A 26298-nucleotide genomic window follows, 5' to 3' on the forward strand; every position below is an offset into this window, starting at 1 on the left:
TGTTGGTATCAAAAAAGGGGTGCGGCCTATGTGGATGTCAGTCTCAAGGTGTGGCCTCTGTGCATGTCAGTATTAAAAAAGGGGTGTGGCCTATATGGATGTCAGTCTCAAAAAAGGAGGTGTAACCTCTGTGCATGTCAGTATGAAAAAATGGGTATGGCCTATGTGGATGTCAGTCTTAAGAAGGAGGTGTGGCCTATGTGAAGGTTATTATCAAAAAAGGGGGTGTGGCTTATGTGGATGTCAGCCTCAAAAAGGATGCATGGCCTTGGTGCATGTCAGCATCAAACTGGGCAGTAGGTGGGAATACATCCTGGAGAGGTTTGTGTAAATACACACACACAATGTTAACCACTGCAACTACTTGATCTATAACATGTTTTTAGAAGGTGTGAGGCACAGGGAGAACATGTGAAGAAAAGCATCAATAAAGAGTTTTAAGCCTTTTATTTAAACCTATAGATACAATATGTTTTCCTTTTTAACAGCATTCACCTCATGCGTGGTTCAACACGTGTCGGAAAGGCGAAATGCGGTATCAGTGTTCATATATAATCTGATGACGTCCAAAGGAAAGAACGAGAAGCCCCCAACGAGGTTCGATGTCATGGACGGCGTCTGGTCTTTCGAAAGCCGTCTCTCACCGTTCGCTTGTAAAAAGCAAGTTGTTCATGCAAAGTGTTTGAGTCTTTTTTTTACTTCTTGACCAGCTGAATGACATCCTCGTCCTCCATCACGTGGTCTTTGCCCACCTTCTGAGGGTTGTGTTTCACGGAGGAGCCCCACACCAGCGCGCTGGAAAGAAGGATTGGGGAAAAAGTCAGGCTCTGTTCCATTAAAGCTGTGATTTATGATTGGTGTTTCACATACATTACATCAGAGAGGTCCTGCACTACTGCTGGAAATCTACCAGCTTGCAGAAAGGAAAGTTTGTACAAGTTATTCATAGAGCTCTGATCCAAGACCTGATAATGGCTTTTCCTGCATCCTTCATTACACACACACACCCCCGCCAAACACCCTCCCACCCATCACAGGGGACCTGAGGCTGTGATGTTCAGCATTGGGGACATTTCTTCAAAATTCCCTTACGCTGAAGAATGTTAACCGGGTCTGTGCTCTCTGGGATGAAAGAAATGTACCCATGCTGTATACACTACCCAGTGATTAGTCATTTAGTGGCCACCTCACTTACCGGATCAGCTCTCATGGTATTCTAGTGCTTGTGTTACAAATAACCCTTATTTTGTTTAATAAGAGCTACATAGAAAAAGATCTCCCTATCTACATACAATACCGTATATAATATAGTGTGTTCACACTTATCCACTGTTTCAGGCATGTCCTGAGCGAATTTGTGCCCCTAAATGTAAAGTTGCACTACAAATATGTGGGTTTGCTTACTATTTAAACTCCTTGATGAGATTTTTGTGGATTTTCAGGCAGAAATCTTCTACAGATGTTCGTCCGTCGGGAAGGACCACAGGAGCTGTGTAGTCAGGGAGCTGACCCTTGGGCTTGGTGTAGCTGAAACAAATAAACAAAAAAGACAATCACTATCAGGTAATCAGATATAAGCCTTTTCTAATTAACACTGTAAATAAACAAAGAAACAATTGTGTAATAAAAGAGCCTTGAGAACACAATTTAAGCAAACATGTACGATTGTGTACCTCATGAAATATTCCCTCAGTATTAACATTACTGCCAACAGATATTTAGTGAAATATCATCAATCATCATGTCAGTCTCTCTCTCTCTCTCTCTCTCTCTCTCACTCTCTTTAAGCTGTCAGTCTTGTAAATATCACAAGTCACAGGGAAGGACAGATGGAAACGCTATAAAACATCTCTCTTACTGAATTGTTAAATTTAAATGCTTTACAATCGTGAATTTTATTTGCTTTTTCTGGCCGGAGCCGAGGTCTTAAAAAGCCTGTATCACGATACGTTTTACTCTAAAGCAGAGACCCCAGCACTCCTCCGTATGGCTTCTGCTCTGAGAGCTTACGTGGTTTCCTTACATGCGTACGAGGTGCAGATAATCCCAGATCTTCTCCAGCAGGTCGTCAAAGTTCCAGCGGTGGTGAGCGGAGATCGGCACGCAGTGAGGGACTTTGTAGATGATGTCCAGCTCTTCGATAGAGATCTGGTCAATTTTGTTCAAGACATAAATGCAGGGGATGTATACTCTGGGGGGAAAAAAAAAAGAAAGAGAGAGAGAGCATGAGTGAGAGAGAGAGAGAGAGAGAGAGAGAGTGAGTGAGAGAGAGAGAGAGAGAGTGAGAGAGAGAGAGAGAGAGAGAGAGAGTTAAAAAGGGAATCAAAGAGTGCAAGAGAGCCAAAGAGGAGAGAGCAAAATATAAGAGAAGAGATGGTGTGATAAAAAGAGAAACCGAGACAGAGAGAGAAGGAGAGAAAGAGAGAAAGAATAAAAGAGAAGGACAGAAAAAGCGCAAAATAGAAGAGAGACAGAGATAGATAAAGACAGAAAGAAAGAGACCAGGAGAGAAAATGAGCCAAAGAGAGATAAGACAGAAACAGAGAGAACAAGGAAGAAGAGAGAATGTGAGAGAAAGAGGCAGAGAAACACGCACAAAAAAAAAAAGAGATAGAAAGAGAATGAAAGAGAAACAAAGAGAGAACGAAATGAAAGAAAGAGTTGAATAAATGAAATAAAAGCTATGTATTCAGGACTCAATAGCAGGTCACAGCAGGTCAGTCACCTCTCCCACACTGCTTTACAGTCATTATGTACCTGTTTCCCTCCACTACGTCTATGAGGTCGTCGGCCGTCACGTCGCTCCTCAGCGTTATGTCAGCGTTGTGGATTTTATATTCAGCCAGAATGCTCTTCACAGTTTCACCATCCAGCTCACTCTGTGCACACTGAAACATGAGGAGAAGCGGTGATGATGGAAATAAAACAGATAAGAGAGTGCAACATAAACAAAACTCAGACTCTCAACCTGCCCTTGAAGAAGCGCACAAACGGCTGTATTCCTTTACCACATTTTAGGAACCATACAAGACACCCTCCCACCCCTGAATGTCTATATTTAGAGAACAGAGCCTGCACTTTCACCAACATCTGAGTGATAGAGTATGCTCTAACACACACACACACAACCGGTTCAGCTCAGAAAGGGCTGTGTAGTTGAATCAGGTGTGTTAGAGCAGGGAACAAACACTCTATACACAACGTCCAGAGCAGTTGCTTCTCCAAAACCAAATAATTGAGAGCGGTAAAGGAAAAAACATACAATGAATGTCTCCACAGTGTCACCTAGTGGTGACTGGAGCATTGACAATTAATAGGAATTGGGAATTTACTCGAGCCGGTCATTCGGATTTCTTACTTAAATGTGTCATGAATATTGTGTCCAAGGGTGAGATGGTGTTTGTAACACAACACCAAGGCTATATGGGATAAAAGAAACTTTTCTGAAGCGATAATATATTTTTAGTCTGAGATTTGGCCTTTTACAGCTCTATAAACAGAACAAAAGGACACAAAATCCAGAAATTATGCTGCAATCTACTGAATGTTTCAGTGTCCCATGTTTTGATCTAAATGTGTGCTTCAGCTTCATCTCAGAAAAAAATAAAACCATGGATATCCAAAGCAAAGTCTTATCAATAACTCTTCCCAATGAGTTCAACGCCTTTCTGTGTCAGAGATCTTTTATTTTATTTTCCTAGAGTTCCAAGTACAATAGTTTGCAGCCTGATAAGTAAAAGCGAGTGAGTGCATGGTGTGTGCCGTACAGTAGTGGTGAAGTTAATGCCTCCTTTGTCCTTCTTCTTGAAGCCGATGTTGGGAGGTTTCTTGTTGAGCCGGATGCCGAAGCCCTCCAGCTCGTGCTCGATCAGCTTCTTGTGTCCGAGAGGCTTCAGAACATCCAGGACGATCAGGATCAGGTTGCAGGTACGAGCCACTGAAACACACACGTCAAGAGCAATGAGCTGAATGTGAACAAAGGCATAAAACGTGAGTGTGTGTGGAAGAAAGTTCGCTATCTCTACCTGCTATAACTTGCCGACCTCTTCCTTTACCATCTTTGGCTCCTTCGATGATACCTGGGAGATCCAAAAGCTGAAATGCAGACAGTGAGAGAAGACGTCAGCATCAACTGTACAACTTTAAACTATAGCAATACTAATTAAAAATAAATAGGGAAATATAAAACTATTTTCAATCAAATCTCACTAATTCTGTGATGATTCCTGACAGGTTGGGATTTATTTATCGCAATATTTGTATTTAAAAACTATAAAACCTGTCTGTTATAACTGTATATGATCCCAAACATAAATAAACAAAAATCTAAATAAAACAGTGCGACTGATTTTTTCCCAGAACCTGGATTTTGGCTCCTTTGTAGCGGATGACTCCCGGCACCGTGGTGAGAGTGGTGAACTCGTAAGCGGCCACTTCGGAGTACACTCCAGCCAGGTTACTCAGCAGGGTAGACTTACCCACCGAGGGGAAGCCCACGAAGCCGATACGCGCGTCTCCTGTCTTTGCGACATCGAAACCTGAAATACAGAAAGAATTTGCAGCAAGGGCAAAAACGTCTTCTGTCTAAAATGCATATTTTGGAAATGCTAATACTCTCACGAAGTAGTGTGGACAGTAGTCTCATTAAGCCAGTATGTTCACTAAAATGTACATTTTATTAAGGTGCTTCCAAACATAAACATGCATTCTGGACCGAAAGTTTTGCTTCAACAACAGCCTGAGAGCTGTAGCCAAAAAAATGTACATAAGAAATATGTTATGTATCCACGTGAATCAGAAATGTGACAAATAATGAACAATAGTTTGTTAAAATATTTCCTTCTAATACAAGACCTGCTACGTTTTATAGCAGTCCGTCTGTTTTAAACATGTCTGTTCCTTCATCCTGTATGACATACCCTCTCCAGGTCCTCCTCCGCCGCCTCCTTTAGGAGTGATGAGCTCCCTACGCAGTTTGGCGAGTCGAGCCTTCAGCAGGCCCAAGTGATGCGCCGTGGCCTTGTTCTTCTGAGTACGAGCCATCTGTCCACCAGGACACAAAACACAATGCCTTAATACAGTACTTCTCTTAAAAAAGGTATTCATTACTATAAAGAGGATCTGACAACATGGCAATCTGAAAGTATCAGACACAACGGTGATTTGGACCGGTATCGCCTCAGATCCAATATATATATTTATCCAACATGACTGTGCACCAGTGCACAAAGCAAGGATGAGTGAGTTTGGTGTGGAGGAACTTCACAGAGTCCTGACCTCAACCTGATAGAACACCTTTGGGATGAATTAGAGACCTTCTCGTCCAACATCAGTGCCTGACCTCACAAATGTGCTTCTAGTGGAATGGGTCAAAAATTCCCATAAACACACTCCTAAACCTTGTGGAAAGCCTTCCCAGAAGAGTTGAAGCTGTTGTAGCTGCAAAGGGCGGGACAACTCCATATTATATGGAGACCCAGCTTTGGTCTCAGCTCTAATTTATCCCAAAGATGTTATGAATATAGTGTGTAATATATATATATATAGTTAGTGTGTGTGTGTGACGATGTCTGACACACTGGAAATTAACATTTACTGAAATATATAGATTTAAAGATTTATTGTATAGAGAGCTGATGTTTAGCTGTCACATCATTATTATTTTTTCGATATACCGTATATCGTGAAAAGTATCGCGAGATGATATTTTTGACAACCCCCAGTCTCATGTACATTTGCAATCTGTACTGTTTTTAATCGAGGTTGTCTGATTCGTGTACTCATTTTCTATAAATTTTTATGTTATATATGTTCGTATGGTAAGCTCTTGACCTGTTTTATTATTGTTTTTTTGAGTATAAATGAGTTTGGCGCTAAGCATCTGGACTATCAGTGCCAACTAAGCAAGCTAACTTAAGTTTACACTAGGCCAAACTCTCATGTTAAACAAGTCAATTAAAAATAAAGTAGCGAATCGAGCCGAATGAAATTGGTGGGCATGTTGTTTGACTCTACTTTTAATTCATAAACCGGAGTTATTGGTAAACTGTGAAAATGAATCGCTAACGTTAAATCGCGGCCCCGGTTTCAATGGTTGTCGGAGCTCAAACCAGAAGCGTGTCCTAAACGCCTTCGTATTAGTAACCAAGTGCACTAAATAGGACAGTGTACCCGTTCATTTAACGCCCTACGAAGTGCGCGACTCTAGGGAATTAGAAGCGATTTGAGATTCAGCCACTGATTATCAAGCTAACAAGCAATTCACACAAACCTCGTTCTCGATTTCGGCGATTTTGGCCAGTAAACTCATTTTTTTTCCGAGGTTGGTCCTTCCGCAGGAGTATTTCAAGAAGTAAAAGGAATAATATAGACGAATTGGAGTTTTTCTCCCCTGTCTTTAGTTATATATTGGTCGTTAGCTCAATGCTAATGTAATTCCGCACACCGCTGTCATGCCGTCGCGCGAGCGGCTCCTGGCGAAAAAGCGGTCTCGTGCTTGAGTAACGAGCCACGTATCGCCGCCTGCTGGTGAGGAGTCACACTGCAGAAAAACACCATGGCTGTTTCTCTGGTCTTTACACGCGGCTTTAATAATAAATTATTTGCATAAAAAATACAATTATAAGGCATGAAAAATACTTTATTTTGCTTATATAAAAATATAAATTTGATATGTATAGATTAAAAAAATATATAAAAAATTTAAAATAATAATTTCAACAGCGATTTTCTTTATTTTATCATTTTAATATATATATATATATATATATATATATATATATATATATATATATATATATATATATATATATTTGACAGTATAATTTATTTATACTTGGAATAAAACGAAGTGTGTGTGTGTGACTAAGTTGTTTTGCCTGCTATTAATAAACTGATAATAAATTGATAATAAAATACCAAATCTTCTAATTTGAATGTGAGACCGAAATATTTAAAAAATGTTCTTTTTAATTATCATATATACATTACTGCACAGTGTAATTCTTTCTTCACGTATCCCATCCTTGGAGGGTTGGGGTCAGAGCACAGGGTCAGCCATGATGCAGCACCCCTGGAGTAGGGGGAAGTTGAGGGCCTTGCTCACAGGCGTGCTGGGGCTTGAACCCTGATCTTCCGGTCAATGACCCAGAGCCTTAACCACCTGAGCTACCACTAATGCCTCTTGGATAAATGAAACAGCAACAACAATAATAATGATAAAAAGTGTTATAATACTACTACTACTAATAATAATTCACAAGCTGTTTGTTTGGTAAATAGTTTCTTTTTATTATTCATAATCATTTTGCATACATTATTATCACTCAAATGTTGGTGAAATTGCTGGATCCAGCACCGATCTCGTAGGTCGGACGTGTTCTCGCTCTGATCCATCCAGCTTCAGGCCATCAGATGAGTGGGCATCCAAAAAAAAGATCACAGTCCGTAACATGCGAGCAACTTGCAACAGACCACCAGGAATCAGACAACAGGAGTCTCTTGGAAAGAAGTGAAATACACAGAGCTCTCAGATCCCAGCTGCTTGCTTGCAGATTAGATCTAGCCTTAGACTCAAAATGGATGGATTTGGGATAGGAGACGATGAAAGTCTGACCTACATTACTTCAACCTAATTAGATAAGTGATTAAGAAGGATTTGAAATCTGGAAAGCTCAGTCGTGATCTTAACGGTGCGGTTTGTAATGTGTAATCAGCGCCCTCTGGTGGATGTGAGGTGACATTACAGCACAAGTACAAAATCTTCATTTCATCTCGGAAATTTTCATTCCCCCCCATCGAAGCACATTAACGTACCGTTAACAGCGTGTTGACACGTGTGTAATGACGTATTTACACGTGTTTAATAACGTATTTACACGTGTCTAATAGCGTGCGTTCTAGGATGTCATTCTAAGTGTGTGCACTAGGGGGCAGTGTTGCATGAATCCAAGCAAAACTGACAGTAAACAGAAAGCTAACGGCTTTGAGGACGTGAAGCTAAAAATATGTTAAAGAGATAAATGATATTTCTCTCAATGAGTCTATATTTCACTGATCGAAGGCAGAAAATACTAAATGTGATCAATTGCAATGTTTTCGAGTTTACATTCTGAATTTATAGACCTGCTTTGCGACATTTGTCCATTGCTAAAAGCGCTATCCAGATCTGAGATAAACAATCGTTTTATCATTTTCGCCGCACTTGCAGATGCCGCAAATAGTCTTTCCGGGATTTCACGACCAAGCAAACTCAATGATATTCACACAAGCTTGCAGGTTTTCCAAAATGGCTGCACGTTTTTCCCCTCAGATTTGTGACATCACTACGATACACATTCATCCAAATCCCTCTTCCATGAGCGCATGAATTCAGCTCTCACAGAAAGTCATAGCATGTGTCTTCAATGATCTGTGCTTCCGCCTTCACCGATTCGACTAGCATAAAAAAAGCACTAAAAAACTAAACGGATCAAAACAGTTCTCCTCCAATGAAATGACGATATCTTGTGGTGATGTTTCCAGGTACGCGAGCTCACCTCGAACGATCTGTGTTTACCTGAAGTCTGTTTGAAGCACAGCACCGTAGATTACGCTGTAAAGATTTTGTTGTGCATGTCTGGCTTGTCACTGTGCCCCTGTGTGCTATGATTTACCCATTATCCCCCTCTCTGTACCGTCCGTATCACACAAATACAACATGCTAGTACCAGTAGAAACGAAGCTGAGACGTTTGAGCTACAGAGGAGCTAGGTTCAGAAATATGGCAAATAAAATCCTGGAAGAAATGAACCATCCAAATTCATTACATCATGATTGTACTGTTTCTCTTGAAAGTATCATGACTAAAGCAGGTCTAGAATTATTGTGTGAAAATGACAAACCGCACCTTTAAGCCATCTGAGCTGAAATTTAGCATCATTTCAGCCGTCCGGGGTTTTTGTACAAATGTAAAGCAAATATAAAGTCTTTATTGTGAGACAGATCGATACGGCGGATAAACTGGAATAAACTCCTTCATTGCGACAAAGAAGAAATGGTGTGGTTTAAAATATAAACAGTTAAAGATGTAAAATGGTACGAGTTCAAAAGTTTGCATCCCTCCCGTTTTTCTGAAGACGATGTAAACATTCTCGAATATTAAGCTTAATGAAGACGCACATGAACATCATGAGACACGGACATTACGAGTCTTTACGCTACAGCTCACTTCTCTGATCTGATTGGTTAGACGTTTGGCGTGAATTCAGTTATATTTAACGGCTCAGGGAGTCGTTCTGTCTGTAACACTGAGATGCGTTTATGTTAATACGCTCCTCCAAGGCGTTGTTGTCGTGAACGTTCCACTTAATATAAGAGGAATAATAAATAGATTAAATATAATGTGATGTTTAATAAAGAAACTGTCGCTGGGGTGAAGCTCGGTGTTAGAAGATGTTTGTTTAAGATTCATGTAAAGACTTTTGGGGTGTGAGAGAGAGAGAGAGAGAGACAGAGAGGGAGAGAGAGAGAGAGAGAATAAGATGGGGGGGATAAGAGAGAAAGAAAGAGAAAGACAGAGTTAGAAATAGAAAGACAGTGAGAGAGAGAAAGAGAGAAAAGGAGAGAGAGAGAGTGAGACAGCGAGACAGAGAGAAAGAGAAAAAGGAAGAGAGAGATGGAGTGAGAGAGAGAGACAGAGAGAAAAAGGTACAGGGAGAGAGATAGAAAGAGAAAAAGGAAGAGAGAGAAAAACAGAGAAAGAGAGAGACAGAAAAAAATAGACAGGGAGCGAGAGAAAGAGACAGACAGACAGAGACAGTGAGAAAAAGAAACAGTGAGAGAGGGAGAGATAGAGAGAGACAGCGAGAAAAAGAGACTGAGAGACAGAGAGAGGTTTAGAGAAAATAGGAGAGAGAGAGAGAGAGAGAGACAGAAATCTGGTTAGGAAGCTAATATTTATCTTTTCTATAAGGTAAGTGTTGACAGAATCACTCTCTCATGGACGCGTCACAACATTAAATCTAACTATAAATCTCAAACTGAGAGAAAATGTCGCTCTGGATAAGAACGTCTACCAAACGCCTGGAATGTAAATAAGGTTCTGTGGCTGAAGACAGTAAAAAAGTTGTATGTTTGTCTTTCTTGGATATGTATGAAACACAGGGGACGCAAACTTTTGCACTCATGTAAAAGAACACAAAAATACGTTAAAGACGTGGTACATCTGACATCACTGCTATCCTGCGCTGACCACACAAAGACAAACGCGAGATCCGCTCCATTTTGTCGTCTGAGGCTAGACCGAACCCGGGTGGAAAACTGTTCCTCCATCCCGTGAGCCGCAGCGGCTTGCGGCAGTCATGTGCCGCGTGAATCTCTGCGTGACGCTCACGCGACTCGTCCCGGTTAAAGTCACAGTAGTGTCATGGTGTTATGCTGCTACACTGGGACACAAGCTCGGGATGGTCTTCCCCGGGATCCCTACAGGAAGCCGTCGGAGGGTCAGTCGAGCTCTCGCAGGTTTTCACAGCTTCGGTTCCGATCGCCAGCCTCGCTCTCGGCCACAGTTTCGTGTTTCTTTGACAGAGACGGATTTTCGGTGGTGTGCTTGTCCTCACGAGTATAAAAATAGGCATTTCCGAATAAAGTTATTTGCTGCTCTTAGACAGATGTGATACATCCAGAAATAGCATCCGGTGGTGAATGTGGGTTTCATTGAGATTTTGGAGACGAACAGAACACTAAGCTGACAACTTGTTCTCGGCTGCTGGATAGAGAGAGAGAGAGAGAGAGAGAGAGAGGGATGCATTTTGCTAGGAATAGTTTGGCAAGAAACTGTTTTTCCAGTTACACCAAAATTTGTTCAACAATCGATCGTTCAAGACTTGCTTTTTTAGTTTTGCACTGCAGCTATGAGGCTCAACGTAGCTAACAAGTCACGCTAACACCGTGTCTCTTGTGGGCGTGCACAAACCTGTGACTTTTATTTATTTCTTTTTTAAACATTCCTGATCGGAAACCGCATCATGTCCACAGCTTCTAAAGCTAACTTGTTTGATTTCCATGTTACATGCTAGGCTTGGTACTAGCTCCAGTGCCAGATTAGCAAAAGCAAGCTAACTGTATTAAGTGTGAAGCATCTCCACTACAGCCTTCCTAGCTTTGTAACACCTCTGTATACTTTAAATGAGAGGTCCAGGAGAGGACAAGATAAGATGAAACCACTAGTTTCTCTAGTATTTTCCGCATATTGAAGCGTAACGAGGGAACTGAAGTTCCTGTGTAGAAAACTGAAGAAAAGTCGGACATCAGGCGCCATGGGATTGTCCAGAGGAATCATTTCGGATGATCGTTTGAACCTAATTTGTGTTTGTGGCTTTGTCTCTTGCTCGTATGGACGTAATAAGAGTCTATTCAAAGATGCTTTAATTAACATCTCTATACTAATACACTGATTGTATGAGGTTGCTGTAGATCTGGAACCCGTGCCCTGGAACATTATGCCAAATTGAGAGCCATTGTCTTATTAGTTCATGGGAAAACCCATCTTCAAACTTTGAGAAGTATAATCTGACAGAATTAGATGAGACCATGGTTAGAAGTTTATAAAACTGCAGGTAGGAACTGAAGCTCTGAGTGGGGAAATGAAGAAAAGTCGAACCACCAGTACCACGGGATCGCCAAACTGCGCTGTAGAAGGAAATTTACGGTTCACCGAGATGGCCGCCTCTTTAACATAACCATACAGTGTGTGAAGTATCATAGTTACAGATTTAGCTACAGTGCAAAGCTAAACGAAGTGGATATCAAACACCGGTTGAGAAGGCAATTCCATTCCTCACCAAATGATCCCTTTAAGAAGAGCTTGAAAGATTGAGGATGATGCAGCAGTAATAGCAGCGGTCTAACATCTAGGAAATAAGCACAGTTTTAGGTTGAGGTCCCGTTTAAATATAAGGAGGGGCTTTTAGTTGCTAACGTATCCTGCTTTAAGACTACGCAGTCGTACATTCTGGCCGTGATCTAATGACTAAATGTGTTTTTATTTTTGTTTTTAAAAGAGCAACGTAAATTCATATAATAGTCAGTCAGCATTGAAGTGCATAAGAAGTGCAAGTATAGCTTTAGATGCATTCGTTTGGAAATTAAAAAATAAAATAAAATAAAATAAATTGTTTTGTTATCTCGTTTGGCCCCCGGAAAGAGAATAGCTCGGAAGGGGCGGCTTCAGAAGAAGAAGACCGTAAATATCTGATGCTGTTTCTAACCTAAAATATATATAGATATATTTCTCCTCCGGTGTGTAAATCTATATGTTAGCTCTGGACAGGGGTGAGGGGGTGAGGGGTCAGCGGGGGTCAGTCCCCTATCGACTGCTGGATGAAACAAAAAGTCTTAACACCTGCTGGTTTGAGGAATTACTCAGTCTCATACAGTCTCGTACACGCAGGAAGAGCAGGACGTCCGTTGGGAAGCACTATTCTGGCACAGTATTATTTTGCGCCATGGAGGTTGTGTGACACTGCTCTCCTGATGAGTGTGTGAGGACGGGTTTTCTGGACAGCCCCGCCTTCTATACTGAGGAAAAAAATTCTCTGAGAACCTGCCAGCAGAGAAAAGAGAACCTTGAGGTACAAATTAAAAGCTGTACGCCATTTCAGCTACCGTCATCAGGAGGCGGAGGACGCGTTATTGAGACACCGTAAGGCTTTACAGTAAGATGCACGTCGGCCATAGGATGGCGGAGGGTCTCTGCGAGGGGGCTCCGAGGGTCTCTAGCTGCTCTCTGATGACGTAGGGGGCGCCGTGGAGGAAGAGCGCCGTCGAGACACAGACTGCGAGCGCTCGTATGGCTGCAGCTGCACCTCCAGGAAGTCACGCTGCTGCTGGCTGATCAGCTGGCTGATGAGGCCCGGAAGAGCCTGCAGGTTACTCAGCAACGTCTCCAGCTTGGTCTCGAGCACGGCGATGCGCTTCTCCGTGTCCTCGCCGCGTTCGTTCAGGTCCGAGATCAGGTCGTACATGATGTTCTGAGTCTGAGGCCACGGGGAGAGCAGGAAGAGGAGAGAGAAGCATTAGTCAGTTAGCCGTTTGTGATTGGTTAAAACCTTATTTCTTTATTTTTGTTCCATGATTAGACTCATGCAACACACAGTAACACCATTTCCGACGGCTAATCTCACAAATCTTGTAATGAAATCAAAACCCCTGAATCAAATCGTTTGGATTTGTTGTTGTCTGTGCCTGTCATAACCAGGGGGCGGAGTTTAGGTTATCAGCCACTCACAAACTACTGTAAGAGAAGCTAAAACTTTCAAATATTGATTTACATATGAAATACATTTATTTAGGAAATCGATTAGTACATGAAATTCATTTATTTTTGAAATCACAACTTGTAAATTATTAAAGGGTGTCATTTTAATCAGTGGTCATTATGTGAATCATTATGTGCATGCAAATTAGGAGTTATGATGTAATCACAGGCCTGACGCCAGGCCTCTGATTAAAACAAATGTCGACCCTCTTGCAAAACCGCCTCCTCCTTCTAGAAATCATCATTCGCAGTGTCTGTTAGTGACATTTGGATTTCTAGACAGAAGACAAAAATAATCTGACAAGACTCGGTAACAAGGGAACAACTCGGTAAACACGGCAGGTGAATCCAGCTTAAGGAGGAAAGAGCTATTTGCCCTCTTCCACATACACTCTCTGTGATTGACAGGAGAGTGAGAGTACATCCAGAGAACATGGGGAATTTTACTCTCCCTGGACTGGAGCTCGCAGTCTCTCTGATGACAAGCTGAACGTTTTCACCTGATATCACTTTCAGTCCGATAAATAATCCTCTTAATTAGCCGTGTTTTCTGTCCAGCGGTATCTGAGTCTAAGTAGTAATTAAAACTAGCTTCATGACTGTATTGATGCCGGATCATCACGCTTGTGATTGACTGACTGGATTTGAACGTTGACCCGGCGAAGCCTGACGCTCGGCAAACCCAGGAAACAATTCAGCTCGCGTTTTCTGCAGCTTTAATGGAGTTTCAGTGAGAAACGCTCTGCTGCCCAACCTGCCTGCTCGTTCTATTACCTCTCACTGCAGTGGAGTCTGATCAGTCGATTACTCCTCACCAATCAAATAATTACAGAGACGTGACGGAGCCGAATCTGCGGATAGATCTTTCTCTAGAGGCTCTGTGTAACCACTTCGAAATCAAAACAGGACACGGATTTCACTGCAGAACTCGCAGCAACTGGGGTTTGCAGCACCCGCGCAACAACTGTGCAACCTTCACCACATTCTTCTTATTCGTGGTCGGTGCTCAGTTCAGGTGTCCGTGCGCTTCCGTGAGGTCTTTAGAGTCACGACTATGAGCATGACCGCTGCCTAAGAAATCAAAAGAGACTTTCGGCAGGCGATCGAGTTTGTTACTTACCTTATTCATTTATTGGCATTCGTAGCACTTTTTTGGCTTTTAAAAGTAAATTACACCGCACCGGTTATAAGAGAATGAGGACGCTCGGCTCATCAGGGAGGCTTTTATATTGCAGAAAGCTGACTAAAGGAGTCTGAAGTTGCGCAGCTGCCAGAGTTATTTTAAGCTTCATTATACAAGGCTTCTGCCGGTGGCAGCATCTGCTGTCAGGATTAATGCTACGTCGCCCTCTGATGGAGAGAGGCGATCGTGGCAGCGAGAAAAAGATGGTGTGAAGTCGGAGTCTGAGTTCCGCCTCGCTGCCTCGCTCACTCAATGTCACCCTCTTACATTTCTCCGGGACGTGTGGCACGAGAAAGGAGACGACAGGGTAACATTAGCTAATGACTCACACAGCATAGATGCTGGACACGGCTAACTGGGACGTGACCGATGGGGTCGACTGAATGTCAGAGCTCAGAGAGAAAAAGAGAGGTGTGTGGGGGAAGAGGGAGTGGGGGTGGCTGTGTTTGAGCTGATTCATCAGCTCGCTGAGCGTCTGCTTTCCCAGTTTGTCGTGCGATTTCTGCCGAGTCAGGTGGGCAGCGTGCCTGCTGCTCGGCGAGTTGGGTCACATCTTTTTGAAAAAACAAAAAAACAAAAACCCTCAGAGCCGTGTTGGCGTCACGGTATTGGACGACGGAGACAAAACAACGAAAGGTACGCGACGGAACAAAACAAGAGAGAAAGGAAGTGAAAACCTCAAACAAACACTAAGACACTAACCACAATAAGAGACATAAAGAGCTGTTCATTTGACACCTGTAGACTCACACATCTTTTGATTATAAACCTAAAAGAAAGTCTCTACAGCATGCAGGAGAAACACCGACTCACAGATCATCGGACATTAACTGGATCATTGGGGGAGGGTGTGGCAGGAAGGGAAGGCGGGGTTTGTGGTCACGCTTACCTTTGCGAGGTCCACTAGAGAGTTTGCTTGGTCATTCAGCTTCCGTTGCTCCATTTTAACACTTCTTAATCTGAGCCCAATACAGGCAAGTGGTCAGTGATCATCAGGTTAAATATATATATATATATATATACTTTCAATACTTTCATAATCTGTAGGTTTCCACTTTCAAGGCACGGTGCATTAATCTGAAGGCAGCAGAAGCAGTCCAGGGACATGCACAGAAGGAAATGGAAGGAAGATGCAAGGCTTGCATGGAGGAAGGGGCGGAGCATGGCGGCCTGAGAGCATGCAAGTGTCCACTTTTGAATCCATTGCGGCAGAGTTCACCCATAAACCCTAATCTGTAAGACAGCCTAGCGACTGTCCTGTACTTCTCACAAAGATCAAAGTCATCGAGGGACCTTGCCAATATGACCAACGAGAAAAACCTCCACTAACATGTTTGCATATTTTCACACTTTAAATGAAAACATCAACAGCAACCAAGATTTATTTCATATAAAGTTCACATTAAGTTTAAGCTTCTTTCATTGAGCTTTCAAAAATGACCCATAATGCAGTTTCACCATGCATGCTAATGGTGCAGTGGGATTTAGGCTCCACCCCCATCTCCACCTAAAAAGAGCGATGTGGCAGCGCTTTAGTCCTTTAGTCTGTCCAGCTCTCTCATTTCCTCATCTATACATGCTGCTGTAACCGAGCAGCTTCCACAGCTTTGACTAATCCCACCATCGATGCAACTGTTGCTCATCGCCTCAGAGCAGAAGACTCAAAGAGCCCGATGTTTTTCGCAAGTCTCTATGTTTTATTTCTCATTAACATGATGTTGAACGTTGCTGGAAAGTGGAGTGCAAGAAAAGAAGCTCTTGCTGTTTATCTTTAATGTCTGAGGTTCTTGAAGTTTTTCTCCGATGTAACATCACGGTAACTACGTTAGCGATAATTCCATCCTCGTATTGCGACGTCAGAGAGACAGACAAGTGCTAAATTCTCACAGAAATGATGACATCAAGCCACAAATTAGCATCAGCCTCTAATATATCGATATAAACATAATTAATGTGTAAAGGATCCTTTAATTATATAATTAGTGACTGTGGCAGAAGTTCATGACTAGTTCACTTCCTATTCACTATCTGTTCTTATTCGATATGTAAACAAAACCAGATACATTAATCCTGATAATGCAGTCTAAAGATACAGAAAAGGTGATGTCACAGTATCAGACAAGTTTAAACTAGGTTTTTATCAGTGGAACTAGAGCTAATAAAACTGGTTTAAATATAGCGTGAGACAAATAAAAATAAAAAACAGTGTGAGATTTTGCTTAAAAATCGTAACGGAAAAGTGTCAGAGTCAGAGTTGCTGACATGCCATGCTGACATTTCTTCCTCCTCAGGCCAGGCCCACTTCGAATCCAGATTAAATCTGGAATTATAGGTATCGATATGAGCTTTTGGAGCTCAAAAATAGATAGCGGTACCGTATTACACGCGTAATTCTGGTCTACAGCTAAATTCCGCTCACAATATTACCACAAAATATTAAAGTAGTGCATTCACAGTGAATACTGTGTCATTTTTCGACCAAGCGCTAGAGCACAGATTCTGCTTTCATAGCCATCACACTGCAGATCTAGGATTATCCGAAACGAAAACTCCTAATACCTTTCTAAGACGTCTGATTGAAAAAAAAAAAGAAAGAAAATCAATGATTCTACGAAACCTTTCAGGTAGCTTGTATTCAGTTTTTTTTTCTTTTTCTTTGCTAAACCAACCCCACTCAGCCTGATCCATAAAGCTTCCATAAATTATTCAAATCCTCCATTCAATTACGTTTCCTCTGAGCTCCTTATCTTAACTAAAGCAAGTGCAGTCCCCTTTCATCCTCAAGGGCATGGAAAGCAGAAAAGCGAGCAGAGCGCTGGAATGCGCTTTGAGTTACGAGCGAGAGTTTGCCAGCCACTTGGCTGCTTAAGTGGCCTTTACACAGCTTCCGGGGGTGGGGGGTGCTGAGAAAGGGCTGGAACACATCTACATGTTTCGTGTTTTTCTATTGAAGGCGAGTTCCCGGGATTGATTTGTGGAGAGAGATTTGCTCTAATTAGTGCGTGCGAATTTGATGACACAGATCAGAGAGAGCCCGCTGTCAAGGCCTGGGGGAAATACAGGGTGGATTGGACCAGATGGAGCAATTTTTGAGAGATTGGATTGCAGAAACCCCCTGAGCTGTAATGACAGGAAGTGCCAGCAGTGGGCGCCAACTTCACCATAATGCTAAATAAATAAATAAAAATAAAATAAAATCCAGGACGATTGTGGAAGCTGAATTAGAGGGGGAAATTTATAGTATATAAAATTTGTAATCAATTTATAACAAACGTTTTGGTACTTTATAGCAAATTCACAGCAAAAGTCTTGGTAATTCACTGACAAGATTTAAAAGTAAGGGAAACAAGTAAGGGATACTCTTCTAAAAAACCTGTCCATAAATCTCCATAAATCTGTCTTTGAATTTTCCTGTACTTACCACAACGACAATGTTAATGCAAATAATCACACTTTCAAATAAATACTGTTGTAAAATAGCAAATAATTATAATAGTTACCGCTTGTTTTAAAAATTTTTGAGACACAGCAGCCAAAAATGCTCGATTTTGCTATGGCTTTTTCCAATATTTCAAGGGTTTTTTGTGCCTCTTTTGCAGAAAACTACCTGCATCAGCACAGGATCCTTCTTTTAAACTCCTAGCAGTGAAAAAAAAAATATAATGGCTTCAATGAGAGCTGTGCTCATGTTCCATACACATGAATGAAAGAGGGATTTGGCTAAATGTGTGTTGTGATGACAAAATCTGTGAATAATCTGGTAATTTTGAAGAATTATAAAAATTCTGGAAAATTCTGGAGGGACTGACATCCTCCGTTATCCTACGTGGCTGTCGCTATAGAGTTTTGTCCTATTCATTTCTATAGAGTGGAGTCTAACTTCCCTGCTGTGTCCTAAACCACACTGGCAGATCTGTGTGACATCACATGCTAGCTACATAAAGTCTCACATACTTTGGACTGCAAACATCTCTGAGGTTCTGCCTGGCTAGACATCGCGTAAAGTAACATACGTTTTGATCTGCGACTTGATCTCTGTTCTTTAATCCTGCTGTTTGGCAGCCATTTTGAATTTGTTGTGTTTGTGAAAACAACAGCCTCTCCTGAATGGAAGAGTAGGGCTCTCACAGACCATTAGGTATGTTTTGGAGTTACTGACCACCTACAAGGTTTATATCCCGCTTTAATAGGTGTTGGAGTTCAAGGGCCATTAATCTCGTGGTCTTATAGCATAAAACATTACTACGTAGCGGTTGAGTCAATGGAAATCAGGGACGGTAATGCGGTGAGATTGCGCTCAAATGCGCTGCGTTTATCCAAGTTGATCCGGAATATAAATTATAGAGCTGCTTGAGTGAGCTGGTTCCCGCCGGCTGAGAGAGAAAGCTGTTCGTTTTTGGCTCGAAAGCAGAATGGTGTGGATTTGGGAAATGGACGAAGACATGCAGGGGTGACCCTCAGGCATATTCTGACCTTCAAATGCACACACACACACACACACACACACTCTGAGTCATAGAGCCTCCAGACCTCATTCCCTTCATCTGATAGTCTGCCCATAAAATGTGCTGCAGCCCTTCAATACAACATTACAATTCGCAGCACTTCCAGGAAGTTACAAAACTCCACATCATTAAGGCGCCCTTCTCTTGGCTCTCAGGGGCTGCCGAGGAGGAAAATATGGAAGGAAAGTCAAAGGCAGATGGAGCTCCAGGCGCACATCTGGTTCCACGAGCCCAAAGATGAACCACCATAGTATTGTTTTGTTGTTTTGTTTCTTAGATTGTAAGGTGGATAAATGTGTGTAATCAGAGGGATGGGTAACAGTAGAGCTTAAGCTTTATAGCAGTCATCCTTCGGTTCATGGAAGCAAACCCGGGTTTAATCAGTAGCTACCTGATTAAAGGATTCAGATCATCACACTCATGCAGCAATGGTAGGAAAAACACCCTCCGTCATTAATAATTGAAATTCATTTGGTAAAGATGTTTTTTTTTTTTTTTTAAATAAAAACCAGTGAGGTCAATAGTGTGGTCTGTGGAGTGTGTTGGACTGGGAGGTACTGGAATGGAATGGTTCTGTGGAGAAAAAAATGAAATCTATACGATCTTATTTTCTTCTTTATTGTTGCGCTCAAGTGGAATGGAAGTTTATCTCACCTGAAATCTTTTCTGTAAATACTTTCTTTAAGCAATGTAACCTCATTCTGAAAGAGACCATGTGTGAAATAGAGAGAGGTTGTGTTTACAAAATTTAGTCCGAGTTTCGGCCCTTTAATGAAGAAAATAAATTACTTTCAAAATGTCAAACTTAGAAAATACTGCAAAATTAAGGTATCTTAAACATAAATAATTCATTCTATTTAGTGTTATACAATTAAAATAAACCCAATATATGACGATTAAATCTTTTTTTTCTACTTTTATTAGCTATTTAAAGTGTAGTTCTATTGGCACATAAATTTTTTAAAAATGTATCATTTTAAAAATTTCTTTCTGGAAAGACGCAAAAATATCTGCTAATAGATTAAGAACATTTAAAGCATAAAACAGTAAATAGTAAGACCATTAAAAAGGAAAAACAAGCTGAGAAATATTAGATTTGATTGATTGATTTATTATAATCTCATAATGAGACGAATTAGATCAATTTGCACTTATTCAAGATTTTTTCTCAGGTTAAGATCGATTTTTTTTCAGTGCGGCCCCAAAGAAAAAATTTATTTAGCGAATAAATTAAAAAAATATAAATTTTCTGCCCTCTTCCACATACATGAGCTTCTGAGGAATGCCTAGAGTCGCTGTGAGACACAATTTCCTCAGGATCTCATTTTGTAGACTGATTTAAGTCAGGCCCTAGCTGGCAAAGTAACTGACGTCCTAGGGTGTCTCTGGTCAATTGATGATTATTGGATTCCTATATAAACTGCAATAGGTGGCAACTAGGGGGCTTCCTGGAGGCGGATATTTACAAAATAAAAAAGATTCTGGTTTAGATAGACTTCCATTCCCTCAGCCGTATTACTGCTGTAATGTATCTTGGTTGTTTAATTGGATTCCATTTGGATAATAGTGTGTGGAATTGTGCAGATTTATCACCAAACATTTAAGAAATGTGTTGAAGGGTCGGTTCTTGCAGCGTGAATGTGTCAGATGAATATATAGAATATAGGGATGGCGCAACAGAAAGGGAGCCGAGGTGTCCGTTACAGAATTAATTGTGAACAAACCTTTTGAAACAGGATGAATTTCACTTATCAAATGAGTGAGGGAGTGCCATTTGCGGTGTGTTCAGACTGTCGGGGTAGAAAGACAAGCTTTCAGACGCATGCACACGGCAGGTGTTTATCTGGAGGCACGAGGCACTTACTTTCGCGCTCTATTGGGTTGGGTTGACACACATAGGAAAGGAGGGAAAACAAAACAGACAAATGAATCATCACATCGTTCGGTCGTTCATTCAATTCATTCCACACACACACACACATACTTTATATAGTATACTACATTAATATTAACTGCTCTTTGGCATTAGATGCAGTGTTCACCCTGGCTGCCAATTTGGCACAGCGCACTTTACCCCAGCCAATACCATTAAAACTACAATTCGGCATCAAGTGATATAAAAATGGATCAGCGTGTGAGTGTTTCTGCGTGACCTTCGGAAAACCGAAAACAGAAGCAGTTGTTTTACCGGATAAATGAGACACGCGTATCCTGGAGCTTTCTCTAATGTTCCTCCGAGGCTTAGAGACACAGCAGGTGGTGCATGGGCCGCTGCACACACAGGCATCAGTTACAGCCACACACACACTTTAACAGCAGTGGAGTAGCAGAATCGCACACACACACACACACACACACGGCTTTACAGTGTCACTGTGCAATATTAATGGCCCGGTGGAATTTTGAGTATTCAGAGTGATACCTGACATCCTCTTGTCTTTGACTCCTTCATTCACTCTCCTTTCACAGTTTTTTTTTCTGCTCTGGCAACATGCAAACAATGTGACAGGTAACCTTCATCCCTGGAACGTCACCGTCCTTGCATCCTGCTGTCATCATCTGCACCACCCCATTCCTGTCTTGATCTGAGATCAAATGCAGTCTGAAGAATCCCTGGTCTGAGATCAGCTGCAAATGTATAAGGTCCATCCGAGGACTTGCTGATCTTGGATCTGTTGCTCGTTCTGTTTTCATGCCATGGAAATGTTTCTTTGAATGCTTATTTGGTTTGGAATCGTCAACAAAACTAAATTAGAATAAGGGCTGTAAATCATTAAGGTCAATGCCAGCCAATACACCTAAGGCTCTTGCTTTTAATTAGCTTTAGGTAATGGCTTTGGAAAGGATTGTCCTCCACAAAGATATCAGATTTTGTCGCATGATGGTGGTGAAGCAAAAGCCTTTTTTTCCTCAAGGACTATTAGGAGATTTTGTGCTGAACATAGCTTAAATCAGCTCTCTGACGCACAAAAATAGAATGACCAAAAAGTACACAGACCTTGGATTAGCTCCTGTCCATTTCAGAACATTTTGAGGACATGCTGATCTGTCTTTGGGCCATTTTAGGAATCACTGATCTCAGGTCAGGTGTTATAAACACTCTCTGAGACTTGGTGGAGCCAGGTCAGCTACAATACACACTCTCTGAGAAATCACTGATCCCAGATCAGCTAATGTATATGTCGTTATAGGATGTACACACCATTTCAGGTCTTGCTGATCTGAGGTCAGCTACAATACACATACTCTGAGAAATGACTGCTCTGAGATCAGCTACAGTACCGAGACAAGCTGGACACTGAGATAATGTTATCTTACTCACCCTTACAGACTCAATAATATCAGATCAGCAGCTTTTATACTGTCTTGAGGTTTCACCGATTAGCTAATCTGAGGACTCACTGATCTCAGATCAGCTAAAGAGCATTCCCCTTAAAGACTCACTGATCTGAGATCAGCTGTTACATGTTTTTTAAGACGTAAAGATTCAGTGATTTGAGGTCAGCCCCTTTTATTCCTGACTTTCTACAACTTACTAACATGAGATCAGCTTCTACATTCAAATCTGTGCATCTGAGTACTTATTCATCTGATTATCCTCTCTCCTAATGACTCTCTAAACCATGACTCTATTCTATACTGACCTTATGAAGAATCATCTGACCTGAGATCAGCTATTGTGCTGAGTTCAGCTGCCGTATTACCCATCATATGCTCTAAGGACTTACTGATTTAAGATCAGCTACTCCACTTAATTTCTAGACTCATTAGCATTCCACAGCTGTTCTGTGCATTTGAGCACTCACAGATCTAAGGTCTGATAAAGCACACTTGCTTTACTTCCCCGGCAATGTCTGAAATTCACTCACTCTGAGTACTCACTGGTCTCGGCTCATTTTATAACTTACTGATCTGAGATCAGCTCATTTAGACACCTCCTAAGCACTCTCTCTGATCAGCGATCAGCTGTTGCACTCGATTTGAGAACTCACTGATCTGAGATCAGCTGCTTCACAGTCCATTTCATGACACATTACTATGAGATCAGCTTCTGCATTCAAATTGCCTTGAAGCACTTGCTGATCCGAGGTCAGCTAATGCACAGTACACACCAGCCCCTAATAACTCACTGCTTCTACAAGGTCCTTCTCAGAACTGACTGATTTGAGATCTGCTCCTGTATGCACACACTCATTTGAAGACACACTGATCTAAGGTCAGCTAATCTAGACTTCATCTAAAGACTCAATCAAAGGTCTAGAAATTTTCCTTCGGCTCCATCACCCCCGGTGCCTCACTGATCTGAGAACAGCTGCTGTATTCTCCCCCTGATTATCTCATGCACCCGTTTCTGTGCTATTCCACATCCTCTTATCGCTCTCCGCTGCCTGTATGAGGCAATTTCGCCAGACAAAAAGGACAAAAACCAATCAGAATCAATGGATTTGATTCCGTGAAGTGATGCAGTGAATGCTGGTAAGGGCCGAGTTGAACAAATTATCAAAATGCTGAAGGCTTTATCCCTGCACGCTGCCGCACTCGTAACCCACACTCGATCTTTATGGCAATGGAAATGTGCCAACTGCCTTAAAGAAACAGTTCATTTCAATCTGGCCTGGTGTTACAGAATTCAAAGAGGAAGACGCATACATAATTCATGTTTCTGACCTGTTTGTGAGTGCTGAACTTTTAGCATTTGAAGATTCTGTTACATAAACTGAATTGCAGAAACAAGGCACGCCATTTTGAAACCGTTTCGGAGCCAAATGCCAAGCGGATCTGTAAAACACTGCTAAACAAAAAAAAGAGACAGAATATAAACGTCGAATTAAAACCCATTTTAGCAAATGCCAGTCCAGAACAATAACATACACCAGTGTTCTGCAATATTGTCCCTGTTTCAGTGCAGATTTTAGTGTTTCCTTGCGCTGACACACACATTTTAACCTCCTGAAGGGCTTGTTAATGAGCTGATAAGTTGAGTCAGCTGTGTAAGAGCAGGGAAAACACCGGATTGTGCAGTGAAGGATGAGTCCACAGCCGGCCCTGAAGCTGAAATCCCACACTGTAAATGACATAGCTCCTAAACGATTAGAGCAACAGAAGAAATAAGCATTTAGATTTTAAGTAATCTCTGGAGATGAATATATACAGCAGCTTGTTTTTATTTTTTTTACAGAGATATCTATTCAAACTACAATGAAATGACCAAAACAGAGTGTATTTTCTCAGAGATTGTAGAGAAAATGTCCTACTACTATAGGATTTGCTTTTGCACAAAGGGGTACCTGGGAATAATTCCATCTTTTGCAGATGCTCCTCTGTGATTTTATTTCCATCCTGACCAAATTGCCTACTTATTCGGTAGTGTTGTGATCATTTTACTCCTGATTTTCCACCACTGGAAAAATGTTGCTGTTTAATGTATATAGTTATCTAGTTATCAGAAATAGCAAAATATGAAACGCATGAGCCGCAGGCTGATTAGATAAGCTATTATTATGACAGATACAGGTATAAAGCCGCTTTACAATCCTGTCAGGGATTTAGGGAGTTTTTTTGTGATTGCCTCTGCTTGATTTTGCTCCAGATTTTTATGAAAAATAAAATTGCAAGTACAGGATTCTACCAGTGAAGACACATGAGACATTAATGTCTATGATAGCTGTACTCATGTTCGATGCATATGAATTAGAGAGGCTTTGGCTTGAACGTGTGTGGTGATGACATCACGCATCACATGACTTGACAGGTCCTGACTTATGCCACAATAGCAGGTATCCTTCGAGATTATTTTTGTTTTTAGAAATAAATGAACGAGTGGTTGTCAGTTCTTTAAACATATAACGTTAGACGTTGCCAAATAAATTCAAATAACTGTATATGACCCAGTAATATTCGTGGTAGCATGGTGGTAGCTTAAGTGGTTAAGGCTCTGAGTCATTGACTGGAAGATCTGGGTCCAAGCCCCAGCACCGCCAAGCTGTTGGGGTCCTTGGGCAAGGCCCCCCAACCCCTCTCTGTTCCAAGGGGTGCCGCATCATGGCTGACCCTGCGCTCTGACCCCCAAGGATGGGATATGCGAAGAAAGAATTTCACTGTGCAGTAATGCATATGTGACAAATAAACTATATAGCATGTGGACTCCTGACCCACACATCCATATGTGAGACAATCTTTCCCAGAGTGTTAAAATAACTAACTAATCCTCTAATCCTGTTCCAGCTGGAACCTGAAAGAACTGCAGAATGGGATGTTCAATATCGAGGTGTCCACATACTTTTGACCACACGTTATAAAACAACCTATGACCACGAACTTTTGTACGTCGCTCTGGATAAAGGCGTCTGCCAAATGCTGGAAATGCAAATGAGGTAAAGCATCTTGGTTTGTAGGAGAATTACCATGTGGAAACAAACTCGTCCTGTGTTAACGAACCTGCCGTCTAGACATGAAATGTTTTACCACAGACGTCATCCAGAGACTCTAACCCTGTTCAAATAGCACCACTGGACAATAGAAATGAGAAAATTCTCATAACGTACACTATATAATACTGTGTAGCTTTTTCCTCAGTTAGTTTTCTTAATATTTGTTAGTGTAAGGTAGGTATAGCTTGCGAATGGAATTCTTACAGCTGATTGGACAAGACATCTGTCACTCGAGACATACAGGATGTACAGCAGGCTGCGGGAGTAGAAAGTTCATTTGTGTGTATATGAATGCAGCTCTGCTCTTATAATGCTCCTTATATCGTTTAATCTGGAATTGTTTGGTCTTCAAAACATACCTGCGTTTTTTAGGAGTGATTTTAGAAATCGCAAACTAATCTTTATGCCACAATAAGCTATCAGTATATCCAAAATCCCAGCATATGAACGTCCTTCCTCAAAGTTTATTCTATTTTCCTATAAAGATAAATATGTTTGAATTATCAATCAACCTAATGTACATGTTTTTGTACTGTGGGAGGAAACTGGAGTACCCGGAGTAAACCCACGCAAGCACCGGGAGAACATGCAAACTCCACACAGAAAGGCCCTTGTCTGTTGAAACCAAGGACCTTCTTGCTGTGAGGCAACAGTGCGAACCACTAAGCCACCATGCTGCCCCCTCGTCCAATCAGTGGTAAGAATTCCATTCACAAACTATAACTACCTTGTAAATGATTTAGAAAATTATTATAACATACACCATATAATAATGTGTAGCATTTTTCTACCTCGATCTCAGTTGGTGTTCTTAATATTTGTTATTGTTGTGACTGGTTGTAACCAAGGTTTAGCTTTATCTGTAGCTAACATTATGTTATA

The 26298-nt window shown here is 41.4% G+C and overlaps 2 protein-coding genes across 4 annotated transcripts in view; both read right to left on the reverse strand.

Moving 5' to 3' along the window:
- Positions 1-432: 432 nt before the first annotated feature.
- drg1 (developmentally regulated GTP binding protein 1) lies at positions 433-6493 on the reverse strand. Its single transcript, XM_058411006.1, has 9 exons — positions 6272-6493; positions 4920-5043; positions 4363-4538; positions 4026-4095; positions 3768-3937; positions 2758-2888; positions 2024-2191; positions 1405-1527; positions 433-795 (listed from the first exon to the last, which is right to left on the reverse strand). The coding sequence occupies exons 1-9, from the start codon at positions 6308-6310 to the stop codon at positions 696-698; spliced, it is 1101 nt and encodes a 366-aa protein (XP_058266989.1). The 5' UTR covers positions 6311-6493; the 3' UTR covers positions 433-695.
- Positions 6494-7274: 781 nt separating this feature from the next.
- kcnn2 (potassium calcium-activated channel subfamily N member 2) overlaps positions 7275-26298 on the reverse strand; it is a 53456-nt gene continuing 34432 nt past the window's right edge. For 2 of the 3 annotated variants that reach the window (XM_058412334.1, XM_058412336.1), the window contains 2 exons: positions 15370-15439; positions 7275-13016 (listed from right to left, as the gene is read on the reverse strand). In XM_058412334.1, coding sequence (XP_058268317.1) covers positions 12756-13016; positions 15370-15439 — 331 coding nt within the window. In that variant the 3' untranslated portion in view covers positions 7275-12755. The remainder of the gene's footprint in view (positions 13017-15369; positions 15440-26298) is intronic. The other variant, XM_058412335.1, reaches the window with a different exon arrangement.

The sequence above is a fragment of the Hemibagrus wyckioides genome, linkage group LG16 (genome assembly GCF_019097595.1).
Source record: "Hemibagrus wyckioides isolate EC202008001 linkage group LG16, SWU_Hwy_1.0, whole genome shotgun sequence".
Taxonomy (NCBI): domain Eukaryota; kingdom Metazoa; phylum Chordata; class Actinopteri; order Siluriformes; family Bagridae; genus Hemibagrus; species Hemibagrus wyckioides.

What these genes read in the sequence shown, in the direction of transcription:
- drg1 (XM_058411006.1), bottom strand. Translation starts at nt 6,310, where the DNA reads ATGAGTTTACTGGCCAAAATCGCCGAAATCGAGAACGAG. An exon ending in AGGTCGGCAAGTTATAGCAG is followed by an intron (nt 3,938 to 4,025) that starts GTAGAGATAGCG and finishes TGTGTGTTTCAG; the next exon opens with TGGCTCGTACCTGCAACCTG. An exon ending in GACGTAGTGGAGGGAAACAG is followed by an intron (nt 2,192 to 2,757) that starts GTACATAATGAC and finishes TTTTCCCCCCAG; the next exon opens with AGTATACATCCCCTGCATTT.